At 39.4% G+C, this 16,821-nt stretch overlaps 1 protein-coding gene across 4 annotated transcripts in view; it reads left to right on the top strand.

Moving 5' to 3' along the window:
- The first annotated feature begins 1,598 nt into the window (after positions 1-1,598).
- Positions 1,599-16,821, top strand: part of LOC142383862 (serine/threonine-protein kinase WNK1-like) — a 27,250-nt gene continuing 12,027 nt past the window's right edge. For 2 of the 4 annotated variants that reach the window (XM_075469650.1, XM_075469647.1), the window contains exons 1-8: positions 1,599-1,809; positions 3,475-4,727; positions 11,860-12,032; positions 12,203-12,423; positions 14,058-14,215; positions 15,423-15,511; positions 15,615-15,834; positions 16,568-16,669. In XM_075469650.1, the coding sequence (XP_075325765.1) occupies positions 3,933-4,727; positions 11,860-12,032; positions 12,203-12,423; positions 14,058-14,215; positions 15,423-15,511; positions 15,615-15,834; positions 16,568-16,669 (1,758 nt within the window). In that variant the 5' untranslated portion in view covers positions 1,599-1,809; positions 3,475-3,932. Of the gene's footprint in view, positions 1,810-2,143; positions 2,246-2,485; positions 2,564-3,474; positions 4,728-11,859; positions 12,033-12,202; positions 12,424-14,057; positions 14,216-15,422; positions 15,512-15,614; positions 15,835-16,567; positions 16,670-16,821 lie in introns of those variants that run through there. The other 2 variants (XM_075469648.1, XM_075469649.1) reach the window with 2 other exon arrangements.

The following is a 16,821-nucleotide window of genomic DNA, read 5'->3' as shown; positions in this document are numbered from 1 at the left end:
TCTGTGTCTAAAGTCTTTTTGTGACTCCTTCAGTGATCTGGCATCAGTTTGTATTCATTTTCTGTCGTCTTTGTCGTCATTTTTCTTGAACTTAAATTCCTTATGCCTGTCATTTTTAATGGTTTGCTGCTCATTTTTGGTCATTTTTTGTGTATCTAATACCTATGTTGCTATTTTGACTCTGTCATAGCTGTTCTGAGTTATGTGTTGTTTTGTGCCTCTTTTTGGTGGTCTGATTAACTAACACGAACTGTAACCAGACACTTTTAAAATAGGCTCCAAACAAGGGCCCTTTATACTCCATGGACCCCTGAACTCGTGCCCGGCAGGCCCCTTTGGCTAATCATTTCCTTGCCAACATGCTGACAAAAATACACAATGGGAAAAGTCAAAGTTCTGGTTTAAAAAAGTGGTGGATTTCCAAAAGTATATATAATAAGGACGATGAATGAACATCTAGTTTATCACTATTTGATTTACAATCTCTTTCCTTGATATTAGCATAAAAAATGTAGTCATTGTGATTTGAATGTGGGCTGCTTTCAGCACTAAGCATTTCATCTAGTGTGATAAATACCACCAGGGGGCAGTGCTTACTTTTAGTGAGAGTTGCATATTAAAAAAATGTTACTTTACAAAAAAAGGTGTTTTCCTGCCTTTTTCTTGTCAGTCTCAGACAATTCTTACTTTTCTTGTTTTACGCTTTCATTAATAAAGCTTAAAAGCGTACTACAAAACAAAATATAAAGGAATAATAAACAGTAATACTCAATTAAAAATATAAATGAAAGCATGTTAGAAATGACAAATAATTCACACATAACATCTTATTGTATATAATACCCTTTATACAATTTGAGACTACACTGTTATGAATATGTCAAATATTGTAGGAAAAAGTTTATTTTGTTTTGTGAATGAGAAAAACCTCCTTTAACATAATAATCTACTTTAAAAATCTAGGTCAGGTTAACCTGTTACGATATGTTATGCCTGTGAGGGAAATTGCTGAGAACCTGTCCCAAAAACAAACTTCAAGTTCTCTGAAGTCTTGTTAAACAAGACCACCTCTGCTGTATCAAGACCTCTATATGCCTTTATTTGCTCTAATCTGATTACATTTACCTTCATTGAAGAATATACTCCACACATATGGATTATAAAATAAAAAGGAGACATCTGTTATAATTCTAAATCTATACACTGTGCTCCTACACAGGACGGGGTCAGTTAATCATTTTATAATCTCATTTAAATCTATGCTCATTTTGTAGAACAGTTCACCCATTCACTATATTGTGACAGTCGTCTTCTTCTTCTTTTTAATTCCAATAATGTCTTACATAAACAGCATATTAAAGATTGCGCAGGTCTTTTCTTTAATTATATCGAGTCCGCTTATTAAAGCAATTATATACGTGGCAGCTTATACATGCCTTGTGGTTTCTGATCATACACAGAAGTCCATTGCCTTAATACAGCAAGATGAACGACTGATAACATGCAGTGTTTCACAAAGTGCAGGATGTGTGTATGTGTGTGTGTGTTATGGTTATGATGTCGTTCTTGCTTTGCGCATGCGCTCTCAATACGGCCGTTCTTCCTTGGTCAATCTGTAGCAACTGCGCTGCTTGTTAGAAAACGAGCCCAGAAAACTAAATTGAGTTTTTCAGTTACTGGGATGTATATATGTCTGACACTTGTGTATTTGTAACTTACATTCGTTTAGTTTTAAATATGTGAAGACGAGTCTACGCTGTGAGGATAATTTAACTGACACTGATTTGTGTTGTGGATACTGGTTACGAGGTAGGTCCATATCTGCCACCATCACCGCCAGCATCAGCCTGGTTTTGAGGAGCTATATTGCTACTTGCTACAGCAAAATCAGACTCCTCAACCCAAAGCTACGTTATAAGACATAACTATATATCTTATATAATGAATGAAGGTCAGAAAATGGTTACACAAAATCATGTTGAAGGAGCGACTGGAAAATAATTGTTATCTGCGTAACAGCAAACGAGCGTAGGTGTCATTACAGCCTCTGATAGCGTTACTTTGAATGGACTACAAGGAGGTGGGTCAAGTTTTTTTAGGCCATTAGCAAGACCCGCCTAGCTACCGTTAGCTTGCTGGGTAGCAGTGGCGCTATTTGTCACCGCTCCTCCAACCGGCGTTACACCGGGCGAACGTATCCGGTGTTTTGTTAATCGCTCCGGGATGGAAACTGGATTTGGATACGGTAAAATTGTGAACTGTGTGTGTTTGTTGATGGTTTCAGAGGCGTTAAAAGAAAACGTAGCGTTTTATTGTGTGAAAACTGTAAACCGTATTATTGAGTCAATTTAAAAGATACGTGACGCGGAAATTAGTCATCGTTGGTTATCGTTTCCCTGTTGAAGGATTAGCCAAAACCAGCTAGCTAGCCAACTAGCAGTGGGCTAGCTGCGCTTGTTAGCTTGCTAACAAAGAGCCGTTGCTCCCCCTCGCTTCGTAATGTTGAACTCGATGTTGCCATTTCAAATATATCTGTGGCGTCTTAATACGACGATTAAAACGGGTATGTAATTAGAGGTTTCCCTCAACTATAATAATGATTTTATGAGTTCGTTTAGAAGCGTTTATTTTCTGTGTTTAAGCGTTACTGCAGCTGACATTATCTGGTGTAGTTCTGACACGGTGCCCTACGTTGGTCATGGCTGCAACCCTGACAGGAAAGATAAGAATAATATGTAACATTGCCACTGCAGGTTTTCACAGCCATAGCAGAGGACGGGATGCAAAACTGTGACTGTTATTACGGAAATACTGAATGGAGCAGATGTTTTGCAGATGTAGTTCATGCTTTATGACGCACAAAGCAAATTCGACCATGGTTTAAATCTCACTATAGCAGACAATATTCAGTCTTTTAAAATAAGTTATAGGCTGTTTTTCAGTTTAACTGATGACCATAGTAAATAGCTGACAGTTGTGAACACAGTGGTTTATATTTATTTCTTAAGGGCTGTGAAATGTTTTGTATCACAGCACATAGTTTAAAAAAAAAAAGCTTACAACCGTATGTTACTTTATGTAGATGGCTCGTATTGCTTCATGGAATAAGTAAATATTGATATACATTGGACACTGATGAAAAATACCACTTTAAAGGCAAGTACTTGACATGTCTGTGGAATAAACAGCTATTTTTTTTCAGCAACAGGGAACTCTCAACATATACACAATCAAACAATCTTGTCATGTGCATTACATTGGACGAACAGTTGACTTGTAAAATCATTGAAGCCTTAAAGAGTGCCCATCAACGTTATGCCTCTGGTTAAAGTAGTATTCTTAAACTTTATGTATACTGTAAATGCTCTCTGTGAAGACTTACTTAGGTCTGTACAAACCTTGTTGACATTTGACATAATGTCGGTTACTTTTGAAATGTATCAGGCAGCTTTTGTTTTCTGTTTTCTGTTACAGGATAAGTGGACCGGTGCACATTCAGACTGCCTGCCCATCCTGCCTTTGCCCACACTGGGATTGGTGCCTGTGCCTGTTGTAGGCTGTGCGTGTTTGTTTCTCGACAGTGATTCCTTATGCTTGAAAGAAGCTGCTCCCAGTGTCTTACAGGATGGATGGTGTGGACTTAAAGAGATTTGTGTATCAGCAGCAGCACTCTGCATTTAGTTGCAGTGTTCTATCTTTTTCCATTTTCAAGAGGACACCTCCCATCTTACATCACCAGTCCCTGAACTATATATTTATAGAGACAGTCTTTGAGCAATAAAAAGGGCAGTGTAAGATAGAAATTCTGAGTGTTTTTCCTTTTTAATGCAGTCACTAATACTGTTTGTACAAGCCTATTTGGCAGACATGGAAGTACTCTTATTTTAACTTTCCAGTTATTGTACCTCCTTATTCTTACCCTGGGTGGTGGGATGTCGGAAAAGCCAGATGACAAAATGGTGAAATTCCTGGCTCCCCCACATAAAAGTGGAAATGGCCCCAGTACTGGTTCGGATTCTATGGTGAGTGAGTGCCGGCCTGCAGAGGTGAGACGTCGGCATCACACCATGGAGCGAGACCGCGTTAACCCTGAACACCGTTTTTTACGCCGAAGTGTCATCAGTGATTCCAATGCTACAGCATTAGCCCTTCCTCTACCCAGTAAAATCCCCATACCTGCACCTCAGCGGGGTCAGCTACAGGAACCTGTTCTTCAGCGGCAAAAGGCTGCTGCTACTCATTTACCGACAGCTGAACTAAGGATAGCTCAAAGTGAGGTGGCTGCGGAGAGTGAAAGAGTAGGAGAACAAGGAAAAAACATAGAGATAGCCAAGGTGGATGTTGTGCCTTCAGTGCAGGAGCCTGCTATTGTACAAGATATCCATGATGGAGTGGTGGTGGAAGCAGCCCACTCTGCACCATGCCTTGGAACTGAATTGCCAAGTCAAACAGAACCTGAAAGCGCCACTGAGGTAAAGGTGCGCCAGGAGGATGAGGGGGAGGAGGAAGATAAGGACTCTGCTAAGGCACGGGCAGAGGCAGAGCAAAGAGAAGCAGAGAGAAGAGTTCAAGATGACATCGAAGAGGCGGAAACCAAAGCTGTTGGAACATCACCTGATGGTCGATTCCTCAAGTTTGACATAGAAATTGGACGTGGCTCCTTCAAAACTGTCTACAAGGGCTTGGATACTGAGACCACAGTGGAGGTGGCTTGGTGTGAGCTGCAGGTATGAACATTTCTATCATTCTAATTAATTATATTCCCTCATTGACATTGATGTCATCAGTAGAGTTAGTTTCTTTTACTGTGTGCTTGCTCAAAGGGGATTGTAGGTTTAAATTGACTTGACGCCTTGACCATTGAGAACACTTCAGTTATAAATCTTCTTTTAATGAGTCATCCTTAATGTGACAGCTATACATTGTGCAATGTCAGCTGTCTTAACAGTTGTCTTAACACTGGAAGTGACACTGTACAAAGGGCATCTTGGCTATGACATGTTTGATGTAAGCATACTGTAAGGTGATCATAGCTACTTTGTTACTGTAGGCCAAAAAACTTACGAGCAGCACAGACTCTTTAAGTGTTAACTTAAGGTCTTGTGATTTAAAACACTAAAACAAATATATAAAACTCCTCATATTATTTTTAGGTAGTTTTTCTTTCATCTGTGCTTTTCAAGTCATTATTAATTCATCACCATGTCTATGTCCATGCTGTGTTCCTTTTGGCTGGTGAGGGGGATGTAGGTTTTTATCGTCAGTCACACAGCTGAATGACCATCTGAAAAGTCTTGGCAACTTCAGAAATTTGTATCCGGTTGTCTTTGGTGCCAAGGCTATATGCAAACGGTAGTCTTGAACCTCTCTTGCTGCCAGGTGCAGAAGTAGTACTTTTTAACCACAATCAAATATGCGGGACACACAACAAACTCAGTATTGGGTTTTTTTCTTTTCTTTTTTTTTTTTTGTAGTATCGCATCCTCTTGCTAGTTTCCCATCCTTTGGGTCGATCAGAGCCAGAACGATTTCCTTCCACACAGCCACCTGAGCCAAAAGCTCTGTCATCTCCGCTCTGAGAGACGAGGCCAGCATTTCCCTTTTGATTGTTTTTAAATTGCATCGCTCATGAAAGTTGAGCAAAATCAACGGATGAACGCTGTTAAATTATGAGAAACTGTTTAGGCTTTTTTTAATGGATAGTTCTAATTTTTATTACTATTACAGACTTGAGGTTTAATTTTTCTTATTGTTAGTGTGCAGAACTGATATTCTGTTATAAATAATTTATAAAAGTGTATCATTTTTAAGCATTTAAACTGTAACTACGTATATTCCTGTCATTAAAAGCAGAGGCTGTTCCCTTTGCTTCCCAGTAAATGCACCACTTGAAAAGATGTAGAATATAGCCTATAAAATGTCTAAATGTGGTAATAATAGTCACACTCATAATTATTAATGGTTGTACACTTTTTCCAAACAGATCTCCTTTACAAATCTGACCTTTGACCTAGTTTATTCTTGCCTTTCTTCATTGCTTTTAGACTTTCTACTTTTCTTAGATATATGTTTGTGGTCTCTCTGTTGTTTGTCCTGATGTGGCACCAGCAGGACCCAAAGTTTGACCTCATTCACCATACGAATGTTTGCTTTTTACCATTGTGCTTTTTCACCCCGTCATGAGAGCTCACGCAGCAACAGATCGAACCACAGCCACACATGCGAGCTGGTTTCAGAACAATGTGGAGATTACAGACGCGTGCCCCTCCCCCCCTTCTCACAGACCAAATCTCACGCATGCTCAATGCGTTCCTGCTGTGAATGCTCGTGTGAATGTAAAATGGGTCACATTCCTCGCAGACGAATCTCCTGTGTGAAGCACAGAAGGCTGACCTGCCATGGCCTGCTTCTAAATCATCAGTCCACCTCCCACCCTTTTCACTTCCACTGATCTTCACTTTTATCCTTTTTTTTTAAACAAAATCCACCCCCAAGTAATCTATATACAACCTGAAACTGAATTACTTGCTATGATTGCTCATAGGAATTTGCCAAAAGACTAGCTCACGTGCCTTTGCATATGCAGTTGGGTTCATTTTGCAATAGAGGATTTTGTGCTCAGACGTGATTTAGTCTATAGTTTTTTTTGTTTTTTTTTGAGACGTCATTCATCTGCCTCGCTCTAAGCTCAAGTGAAACAGAAGCTGACGTGCCCTGTCACATGTGGCAGGTTGTGAAAGCAGTCCATGATCGTCCATGATTAATATCACCATCATGCAGACCATGAACACAGTGGCCTCCCCGCTCTCCATATTAGCTTCTTTGTGATGTTTTTTCTTCTCTCCTTACTTTCTGTTTTGTTTTGTTTTTTAATGTAGCGCTAAACGGCTAACGGCTAACACGTCACTGACGCAGACGGCTGTGCGCGCCACATCAGTCCCGATCAGGTCCCGACTCATGTGCGAATGCAGACTAAAACAGAAGGACAGTTATCAGAATGAAATTCGAGTAGGACAGTTCTGATAACTACGTTCCTATAACTACTCTGTCCGAAAGCGGCTATTGTCTTTGCCTTTATGGGCTCAAGGAATTTCACACATGACAAGACTCATAAAAATCAAAAGCGCTTTACGTGCCCTCCAACTAACCTCAAAGTACCCAAAAAAACTTTGTGGTTTAAATTACTCAGGTTTATTACATCTAGAAAGCCAGTTGCTCACAATCTTAAGAATTTCCAGGCTGATGCCCTTTAACACCCACCCCTGACCACACTCATTTGTTGTGTATCTCATGTAGCAGGCATGTTTGAACAATAAGTAGGTCACCACAGAGAGGAAGTTGAGGTAGAATAGGGGAATAAATTTAGGAACCTCCCTTTTCTTCCTCACTCAGCCATTTTCTTATGCGTCATCTTCCACTCCCCAAATCCTTTACTGTAGTGACTGAGGCCATACTTGAGAGATTAGGAAGACCCCAGGCTGCGTCCTGAAGCTGTTGGAGTCATGACCAACTGGCCGAAGGCGTTCACTGGGAGTGGCACATTATATCCAAGTAGAATAACACTGTGACTTGCCTGTCATTAATCACAATTGCTCATCTGAAAGCTCACCATATAAGCTTGAAATTTAATTAGCTATTTTTTCATTAGTTCATTAGATGTAAAAATTTGGAGAGAAGTGTCTTAATTTATAAAGTGCATTCCTCATATAGGGGGAAAAACATCCTGAAAAAATCTCTAATGACATTCAGCAGTTTTATAGTAATATTATTAACAAATGTAGTAAAATATTTGACCAGTTTAAGGAAAATGTATTCAGTCCTTAGCAGAAAGCTGAACTGAAAGGATTGGTGTTAATCATGGTGTGACTAAGCTGTGTGGAGAGTTGTAACCTTTTAAACCTGGATGTCCTAAATGACTAACTCAGGTTGTGAGAGGGCTGCTGCCATTAAAACTGCATGAGCAAGGCGGTTTTCGGTGTCTGTGTGGGTCATTTGTAATAGGAAAAAATATGCTTCTGGTGAAACCTACAGTGTTAGAACCTACCGCTAAAGTAGCTATGCAAAATCCACACTCTGACTTTTACTGGTTAGTAGTTGAGATTAAAATGGTTGTCCACTTTGGAAATAGTGTGGTAGGATCTTTTTGATTATTGAGTAAAAGGTCCCTGTAGGGAGCCAGGCCCCATCCCATTTTGTGCATTTTATGGGCCCTTGTTCGTTTTCATTCGTAATCTGTTTGTTTTTCAGTCAGCAGGTTTACTTGCACTGTTCAGTTGAGCTACAGTTGGAGGTGATCCTGACCATTTAATTTGAACACTTGGTAACATTATAGCCCCTTTTAGCTTGTTGGTATCCAGCTGCTTCTGGTTGACCTATTAACATCACAGACCTTTAAAAAATGACAAATTGCTACTAAACAGGACAGCTTTCTAGCTCTGTACTTTTTTTGTGCTTTATGTTGTACTGTTTTTATAAGAAGATGCACATTATCCTTTGTGGTTTTTCATTGTTTGTTACCAGTTTCTTCTGTGTAACACTGCAAACCTGTTACTTCCAGGTCAATATGTGGGACAAGAACTGTGGAGAAAGTACACGGCGCCGAAGTCAGTTTAAATCTAGCTCAGCGTATTCATATATACAGGAGAAATTCAAATAACACGTTTACATGTGTTTCAGAAATACACTTTTTGTCCAACTAAGTGTTCTCTTGGTATTTTGCTTGTATAGCAAAGTAGTCTCTAATTGCTGAACTGTGTGTGTGTGTGTGTATGTATATATATATATATATATACACATACATACATTGCAGTTACATTATCCCCATATTTACATTACATTACATACTCGTGAACTAGGGTATTAAGACCTTTCTTGTAAGAAATGTGTATTTCATTTATACTGATCGGCAGCTTTCTCCAAGCAGTGTCCATTGTGTTGGTTCGTCTATTTATTTTGTTGAGGCAACTCAACGTGGACGTTTGTCTGTTTATTTGAAAGATTACGCAAAAACAAGACAAATTCTTGTAATTGGGCCGAATTAACTGAATTGTATGAATGAACAAAGGAAGAACACGTTAGATTTAAGTGTGGATCAGGGTTGCATTCATTGAGAAATATTGTATTTCTTCTGTATTACCTTCTTAACAGCTCTTTCACCTCACAAAAACCTGTACTTATACTGGCAGATTTGAAATGGGCTGTGTTTGTTATCTTCTGCTTTGCTGAGATTTGCCGTGCGGTCACAGTGATCTTTGATCTCGTTGTCACGCATCACACTGACGGTGACAACGAAGATCTATTCCCGAGGATAGACGTGGCATTGAACATACTAAATAAGGTTGAAACAGTTTAACATGACGTCTTGACTTGTTGTTTGTTAACCAAACTGGTAAAGAAAATAACTCTTATCTAACCCTCAGTGTCAGCCCTGACAAAGCCAGCCTTTGGCTTGATCACAGGCTTTTCCCCCCCTTTCTATTTTTGGGTTGTTAGGTTATTTATGATGGCCTTTGCCTAGAAGCAGAACTTTCCATTCTAGTTTGTATTTAAGGGTAGATTATTGAAACGCCTGAGGTTAAAAACATGTTCCGTTATAACTAGGATCTGATAATTATTGTTTAAACGAATATTACTGGTATTAATAACGTCAGTGGTTTGATTTAAAAAAATTTAAAAAAAACAATATAATATCAGCCGTGTTCTCTTATTCATTCATATTCCTTAATCGATATAAGTCATTTTTATTATAATGCATCCAGTTCTAAAACAGATCAGTCTTTTTAATAAAAGCATTTTCCTGTTGATTCGTAAAGCTTTATCAGCATTTATCTCTCACAGCGATGCCGTCTTTGGTTCTTCACTTTCACACCCAGTCACAGTTTGTATTGTGACTGAAATGTCTATTAACCAACTGCTACAAAGAGCTTACTGAGCACTGACCCAGCGAGAGGCATGTCTCTGAACTAAAGGAATGGGATCGGGATTTCAGACGGCTGTGGTGCTGACTCTTCAGAGTTTGACAGACTCGCACAGCCCACAAACTTAAGTGCTAGGGGGTAAAAAAAACAAAGTTAATTTTCAAGATTAGTCTTTTTAAAAAAACATTTGGGACAGCGTTAAAGGTGAAGAATTACTTTATTCATCAGCATTTCTGTCTTTAAATATATTACTTATAAACACACATCAGAGAGTTTTTTTGCTTATTTACATGCACACTGTTTCCAGTTTATCAGTTTTAGACTATAAGGGCAGTTTCACACAGCTGAGATTAAGATTGCAATGGGATTGAAGAGGCAGTGCTGCACTATGGTGAGCTGACTTATACCCACTTTTATCAGAAGCTGCCTCTCAATCAACTGAAACCACAGCTCAAAGTTTGCATCAATGTTTCCACACCTCATCATCATTTTTCTTTATGGACACTTGCAAATATCTCTCAGCCTCTCTAAGCACCTTCTGCTCGAGTAGGTCTTTTCTGTATGTATGAAACACATGCCCAAAGTAGATCATAGCTATATCCGACAGTTTGAAATACAGATATTTCTGCACTACTTTTTGTTTCATGGACGAGTCAAATAACATGCAACTAATGCGATTATCCTAATATGACATGTAGTCTTCGAGTCGTCTATAACTACAATCCAGACGTTCCCTTACAGGAAATGTGGATATATACGACAATATTAGACTTGGTAAGGGAAACATTGGTTTTAAAGTCGGCTATCAAAGCAAGTGGCAGTATGCCTCAAGTGGATTTGGTTACAATATTCAGGGCAGTGGGCTCTTGAGGCTTTGTTAATATACTGCCGTGGATATTTTGCATGCCTGTTTTGACACGGTGCACAGAAAAAGACAGCACAATCACAGGCCCACCAGATAATAAATAAATAAATACTCCACAGAGGAGGTCACATATCCAGTTGCACAGTGGAGCCTCTTTCAGTACGCCCCCACCGTCCCCAAAGTACTTATTCTTTCTTATTCTTGCCCATGTTTCACGACTTAAGCAGTAATCTGACTTTTCTTTAACTCAGTCACTCCTATCTGTTGCTAAAGTGTACAAAGTCAGAGGCTCATTTTCCACTCAAATGGGCCGAATTTCCTGGACAGCCTGGCTTGTGGCCAGGTCTTTGGCTTACTTTGGGCTTGTCCGAGTGCAGTGGGGTAGGCTGCTATGTAGTCATGCTTGATCTAAATGTGGGTCATGCTAGGGATTGCTCAGGAAACTTGAGAGGGGTGGTTGCACATGTTCCAGATTTTTTTGTTTATGCACATAACTCAAGAAAAGCCAACGATATTAGAGCTTATTTATGCCTTAGCCTGAGTGTAAGATACCTCTGGGAAGACGTTGCTATCATGATTACATTTATTTATAATTCATTTATAACCCAGCAGCCCACAGCCATTTGTAGACTATGATCTACAGCTTTGCTCAGGACTGGAGGATGTACTTTTTGCCTCAATTGTGTATTATATCAATATTTTTTATTGTCTCTCTTTGCGGTGAATAATGAAAGTGCTGTAATATCTCTTTGGACAACATAATAGGTCAAATAGACCCCCCCCCCTACCCCATTTGAATAAATGTATACCACAGGGGTGCACTGGAGAGTGCAGCTGTTTTGATATATATTGAAAAACAGTGTCCTATTCAGATCCTAACTATATTCTCCTTTAAAACCTTTTTATATCAGTTATATTTTTTGATAGAAGAGAAAAATATTTTAACTTGAACTGATTTAGGTGCTGAATTGTGAAAATAATGTTAATCTTCATCATGCCGTGTCATCACTCCTAAAATCCTTCATCCACTTAAAGTTTTAAAAAACTCTTAAAATCCTTTCTTTTTGTCCCCTACAGGATCGTAAACTGTCAAAGACAGAGCGGCAACGTTTTAAGGAGGAAGCAGGGATGTTAAATGGACTGCAGCACCCCAACATTGTTCGCTTTTATGACTCCTGGGAGGGACCTTCGAAAGGAAAGAAATGCATTGTATTGGTCACAGAGCTCATGACCTCTGGCACACTCAAAACGTAAGTCTCAGAGCTGACATATTTATCATACATACTAATATGAGACTCTCAAACAGGATACACAGGGACAGCTTATTTTATAAGAAGGATAGTCTGTTGTTATTTTGTTCAATATTTGTTTCATGTTTTAGAAAGTGTGTGTGAAAACCACGTTCTCTTTTCTTTTGTAGATACCTAAAGCGGTTCAAGGTGATGAAAATCAAAGTGCTGCGAAGCTGGTGTAGACAAATCCTTAAAGGACTCCACTTCCTTCATACTCGGGCTCCTCCAATCATCCACAGAGACCTCAAATGTGACAACATTTTCATCACAGGCCCAACGGGCTCCGTCAAGATTGGAGACCTTGGACTGGCTACACTTAAGCGTGCATCTTTTGCCAAGAGTGTTATAGGTATGAATCCTAAGTCACTTCTGCCTCCTGATCTTTGTGGGAGATTACCCTTTCTTATGGTTATGAATATTGTCTACATAAAAAAAAAAAGTGTTTTTCTGACGATGCGGTTCAAAAACAGACCACAGCGTTTCAGCTTTCTCTCAAACCACAGCTCAAATGGAGGCCAAATACTGTGACGATCTTAGGCAGATAACCACAAGGCTTTCCCTCCTTGCAGACTCACTTTTTTAAATCAGTTTTGGTCCGAGTACAGAGCATTTCTGTTTGTTTCACCAAAAAGAGAGGCTTTTTTTTCCAGGCATCTACTGAATGTAAGTAGCGCCTAATGTTTCTCCTACCTGTAATTCTTAATATCATCATTGTAACGGTTGTTATGCCTTATTTCAGGCTAACTAGGCCAAAGCTATAGGTCTGGCCTTTGTTTCTGTCTTAGACTGGTCTTTGTTCTGTGGTTTGGAAATATGTGGTCTGTTTGCCAGTTGTACAAATAATGTTTAACATCTCTTTCTATGGGTTTGCCTCAACAGGTTATTTATTTTTAATTTTTTTTCTCTAGTGTTCGTCTCTTGCTGTCTTTTAAAATATTGCAGGACCGCAGACTCTTTTTGCTCCGTCTTTGTGTCCAGGGAGCTCTCCCCACTTTCTCTCTGTCAGCATTTTGCCTTTGTTTCCTTTTTTATTTTCATTTTATTTTCACATTCTTGGGTATGTTTTTAAAATGTAGGCTCTAGCCACAGCTGTGCCCCATTCTGCTGTTTGGAATGAATAGGGTACTGCTGGTCATTGAGTAAGTATCTTTTATGGGCCTGGTAAGTCTGACAGTGTGCTGTAATACACATCAATATCAAAAACAATTACAATCAAATAACCAAATGAGTTTTTCTGTGTAAGACCTGAGATTGAATCTGAAATAATCAATTGATAAAACAAGGCTGATGTGCAGAGACACACTGTTCAGCACTGTAACTAGCTATGGGATCTGCTTCTCTCAGCCTAGACCATAACACTTTCCTCCTGCAGGTCAGGAGGAAATGGTAAGTCAGACTGCGAAAGGTGAGTGTAATATTAGCGTAATGTTACTATGGTTTTATAATGAGGTCTTGACAAAAGTTACTTCCATAGCTAGTTGTATTTTCCTCAGAGTTAATTGGCATTGCCTTGAATGCGTTTTATCGTAGTCCAGTTTCGGGGATTACTCGTAAATGCCTCACGTTAGAGCTAATCTTTGAGGATTGCAAATGATAATTCCTGCCAGCAAATTGTGTTCTGCACATTGGTTACCTCAGTCACAGTCTTATATCCCAACATGTGAGGGTCTTACACAGACAAACACGTGCTTTCTTCTCTACAATCTAACTGAGCCCACATTCCCCTCCTTTTTTTGTTTTCTGTCTCTTTTTTGCTTTCCTTCCCCCACCTTTCTTTTTTTTTTTTTTTTTCTCCTCTCTCTCTCTTCCACCTTTCACCTCACAGGTGCTACTCCAGGAGATGTCATCAGGCTGGTCACTCTTCTCATCCTCCTCTTCCTCTACCCCCCCATGGGTTAGAGGGGCAGAGGGGCAATGGGTTATAAGAAGCCCACTCAATCAGTAAGGGAGTTCGAGAGTTCTGAATAGTTGTTTTGATTTAAGGTACCCCTGAGTTCATGGCGCCTGAGATGTATGAGGAGAAGTACGACGAGTCAGTGGATGTATATGCCTTTGGAATGTGCATGCTGGAGATGGCCACCTCAGAGTACCCGTACTCAGAGTGCCAGAATGCTGCACAGATCTACCGCAGAGTTACCAGCGTAAGTCTTCTTGTCAACTCTCCATGTCACGCCTCTGCCATGCCTTCACATCCTCCTATGTGTCAAGAAGGCTAGTGTCCCTGGAATCATTGTTTTATTCCTGCTGACATCTCTTCAGCTTTAACTGCATTTAAGTTCACTGCTATCTTCCAAGAGAAAACATTTTATTTAACCCCTTGCTTTACTTCATCCTTAATTTTTTGTTGTCTTTTTTTTCCTCCCTCTTCTTAATCACACTGTGGGCATGTTAGCAATGTAGCCCTGGGGTGTGAATGGTTGATAGGACGCTTAACATGCACAGTCCTGCTATTTTAACAGTGATTTAATCTCCTCTAAACGGAAGTAAACTCTCGGAAGAGAGATCTCATAGTTTTAGAGTTATTCATGCATTTCATGGTGGCGCACTGTAATACTTAGTCACTTATGATTCATACTCTTTCAGGCATATGTGTCTTAAAGATAAAGAAGTTGAACCTGTTTTAACATGTCATCTACAAAATGTATCTCTTAGTCTATACCAAAGGTTTTAGTTAATCATTAACTGCTAAATGCAAACTCTTAAGTATTTGCTACACGATGAGGTAGTGTCACATACTCTGTTTTTATTGTAGTATTCCTTGGGGAGATGGACTGTTATTCCTTTTCTGGTATTTAGCTCAACTGTTTACTTCTCAGGCAGTCTTACATTTTCCTGTTGCACGGGGCACTTTCCTTTTTGACATTTGCTCTATTCATCACTTTTCAGTAGCTGTCCTTCACTGTCTTGTGCCCTCCGTTTTCCACAACTTGACATTTTACAATCTTTAAAGTCTTTCTCTTCTCAGAAATGTGTTTAGGTCAGTGCTTCTTCTTTTGTATGTTTGACCGTCACTGAGCAAAATCAAATATGTGTAGATATTTATAGAAGAGAACTGACTTTCAAAATTAGATTGTAAAGAGTGAAAAATCTAATAAAAATAACAAGTTTAGTTTAATAGCTTGTTAGGGGTGGGTGATTGAATTACAGCAGACAAGAAGAACTCTTCTCTTTCACATCATTATTTGGCCAAAAAATTTGAAAGAGGAAGTTAGTTTAAGGTGTTAGCTGTGCCATTTATCTGAGCTTTTATGTGATTAATCAAGAAAAAGACAGCAAGCTACAAGGTAATATCCGGACTAAGAAAAGTTTGGATTTAGAGAATCATTTAGAGTTCTGTGTTTCTCATAGGGGGTGAAGCCGGGCAGCTTCGACAAGGTGGCCATTCCTGAAGTGAAGGAGATCATCGAGGGATGTATTCGCCAGAACAAGGACGAGAGGTCTATAACTTTAGAATTGCACATTTAACAAGTTTAGGGCAGTCATTTCTTTATGAAAACATCTTGCGTCTTCGTTTGCTCACTGATTCTTTTCACCTTTTAGGTACTCAATCAAAGACCTTCTGAACCATGCCTTCTTCCAGGAGGACACAGGTGTGCGTGTAGAGTTGGCAGAAGAGGATGATGGAGAGATGGTGGCCATCAAGTTGTGGCTAAGAATTGAGGATGTAAAAAAACTTAAGGGGAAGTACAAAGACAACGAAGCCATTGAGTTTTCTTTTGACCTCAACAAAGACGTCCCAGAAGACGTGGCTCAAGAAATGGTGAATAGAACTGGTTAACACTGTCAGTCAGCACGTTTACATGACACAAGCAAAACAAATAAATTGTATCAGTACAATCTAAAAAATTTAAAATTTATGTAAAGATTCTAGTGTCACCAAATGAAGCTTCTTAAAACCAGGCTAAAACACCTGCATGATGTCGTTGGGGCTCGAATCGCTCTGCATTTATAATGTTCACCTCGACTTGAATGGGCTTAGGTTTAATCTCTTGGTGTCTTTTTGTAAAAACGGTCAAGTGTACACGTATATTGATACAACTGAATTCCCTTTAAAGCTGCTCTCATTCACATTTCTTGTTTCTTTTGTCAAAAAATCGTTCCATTAAGAATACATTTTAACTTGCTCAAAGCATTTCCAGACTGTCGCTCAGCTCTAATAAAATCTGCATTACCACCTGACAAAATCAACATTCAGGTTACTTAAAAACAGAGTCTGTGAGGTGTATTTGGCTATGGTTACATGTACGATGGTCTCTCACAGAGAAAGTTGGAAGCGACAGAATGTCTCAAATGTTTTCTCCCACAGTACACAGCGATGCAGCTACTATACATGTATGTACAAGGATGGCAGTCCAGTTAAATGACCCAGTGTAAGGTGTAGCCTTAGCTCTACTCAACTGTACATGTAACAGTGCTGACTAATTGACAAAGGATTTTGTAATCTTGGTTGACTTGCCCATTGCTGAATTATATGCCATTTCTTTGTGCTGCAGGTTGAATCTGGTTATGTGTGTGAAGGTGACCACAAGACCATTGCGAAGGCCGTAAAGGACAGGGTGTCTCTAATCAGTCGCAAGAGGGCACAGCGGCAGCAGGTGTGTCCATGCTCAAAATAATGTATTAAATTTGTAATTAAATTCAGTCGATCTTTGTTTATTTTTCTTTTTCAGTCATTGGATTTATGTACGTGTGCGTTGATGTTAACGTGTCTGATCAGTAGAAGGATTTTAATCTGTGTTTGCTTGTT

Source organism: Odontesthes bonariensis, chromosome 7 (assembly GCF_027942865.1).
Source record: "Odontesthes bonariensis isolate fOdoBon6 chromosome 7, fOdoBon6.hap1, whole genome shotgun sequence".
Classification (NCBI taxonomy): Eukaryota; Metazoa; Chordata; class Actinopteri; order Atheriniformes; family Atherinopsidae; genus Odontesthes; species Odontesthes bonariensis.
The sequence above is the reverse complement of the archived record's forward strand: the minus strand, read 5'-3'. Positions and strand labels throughout refer to the sequence as shown.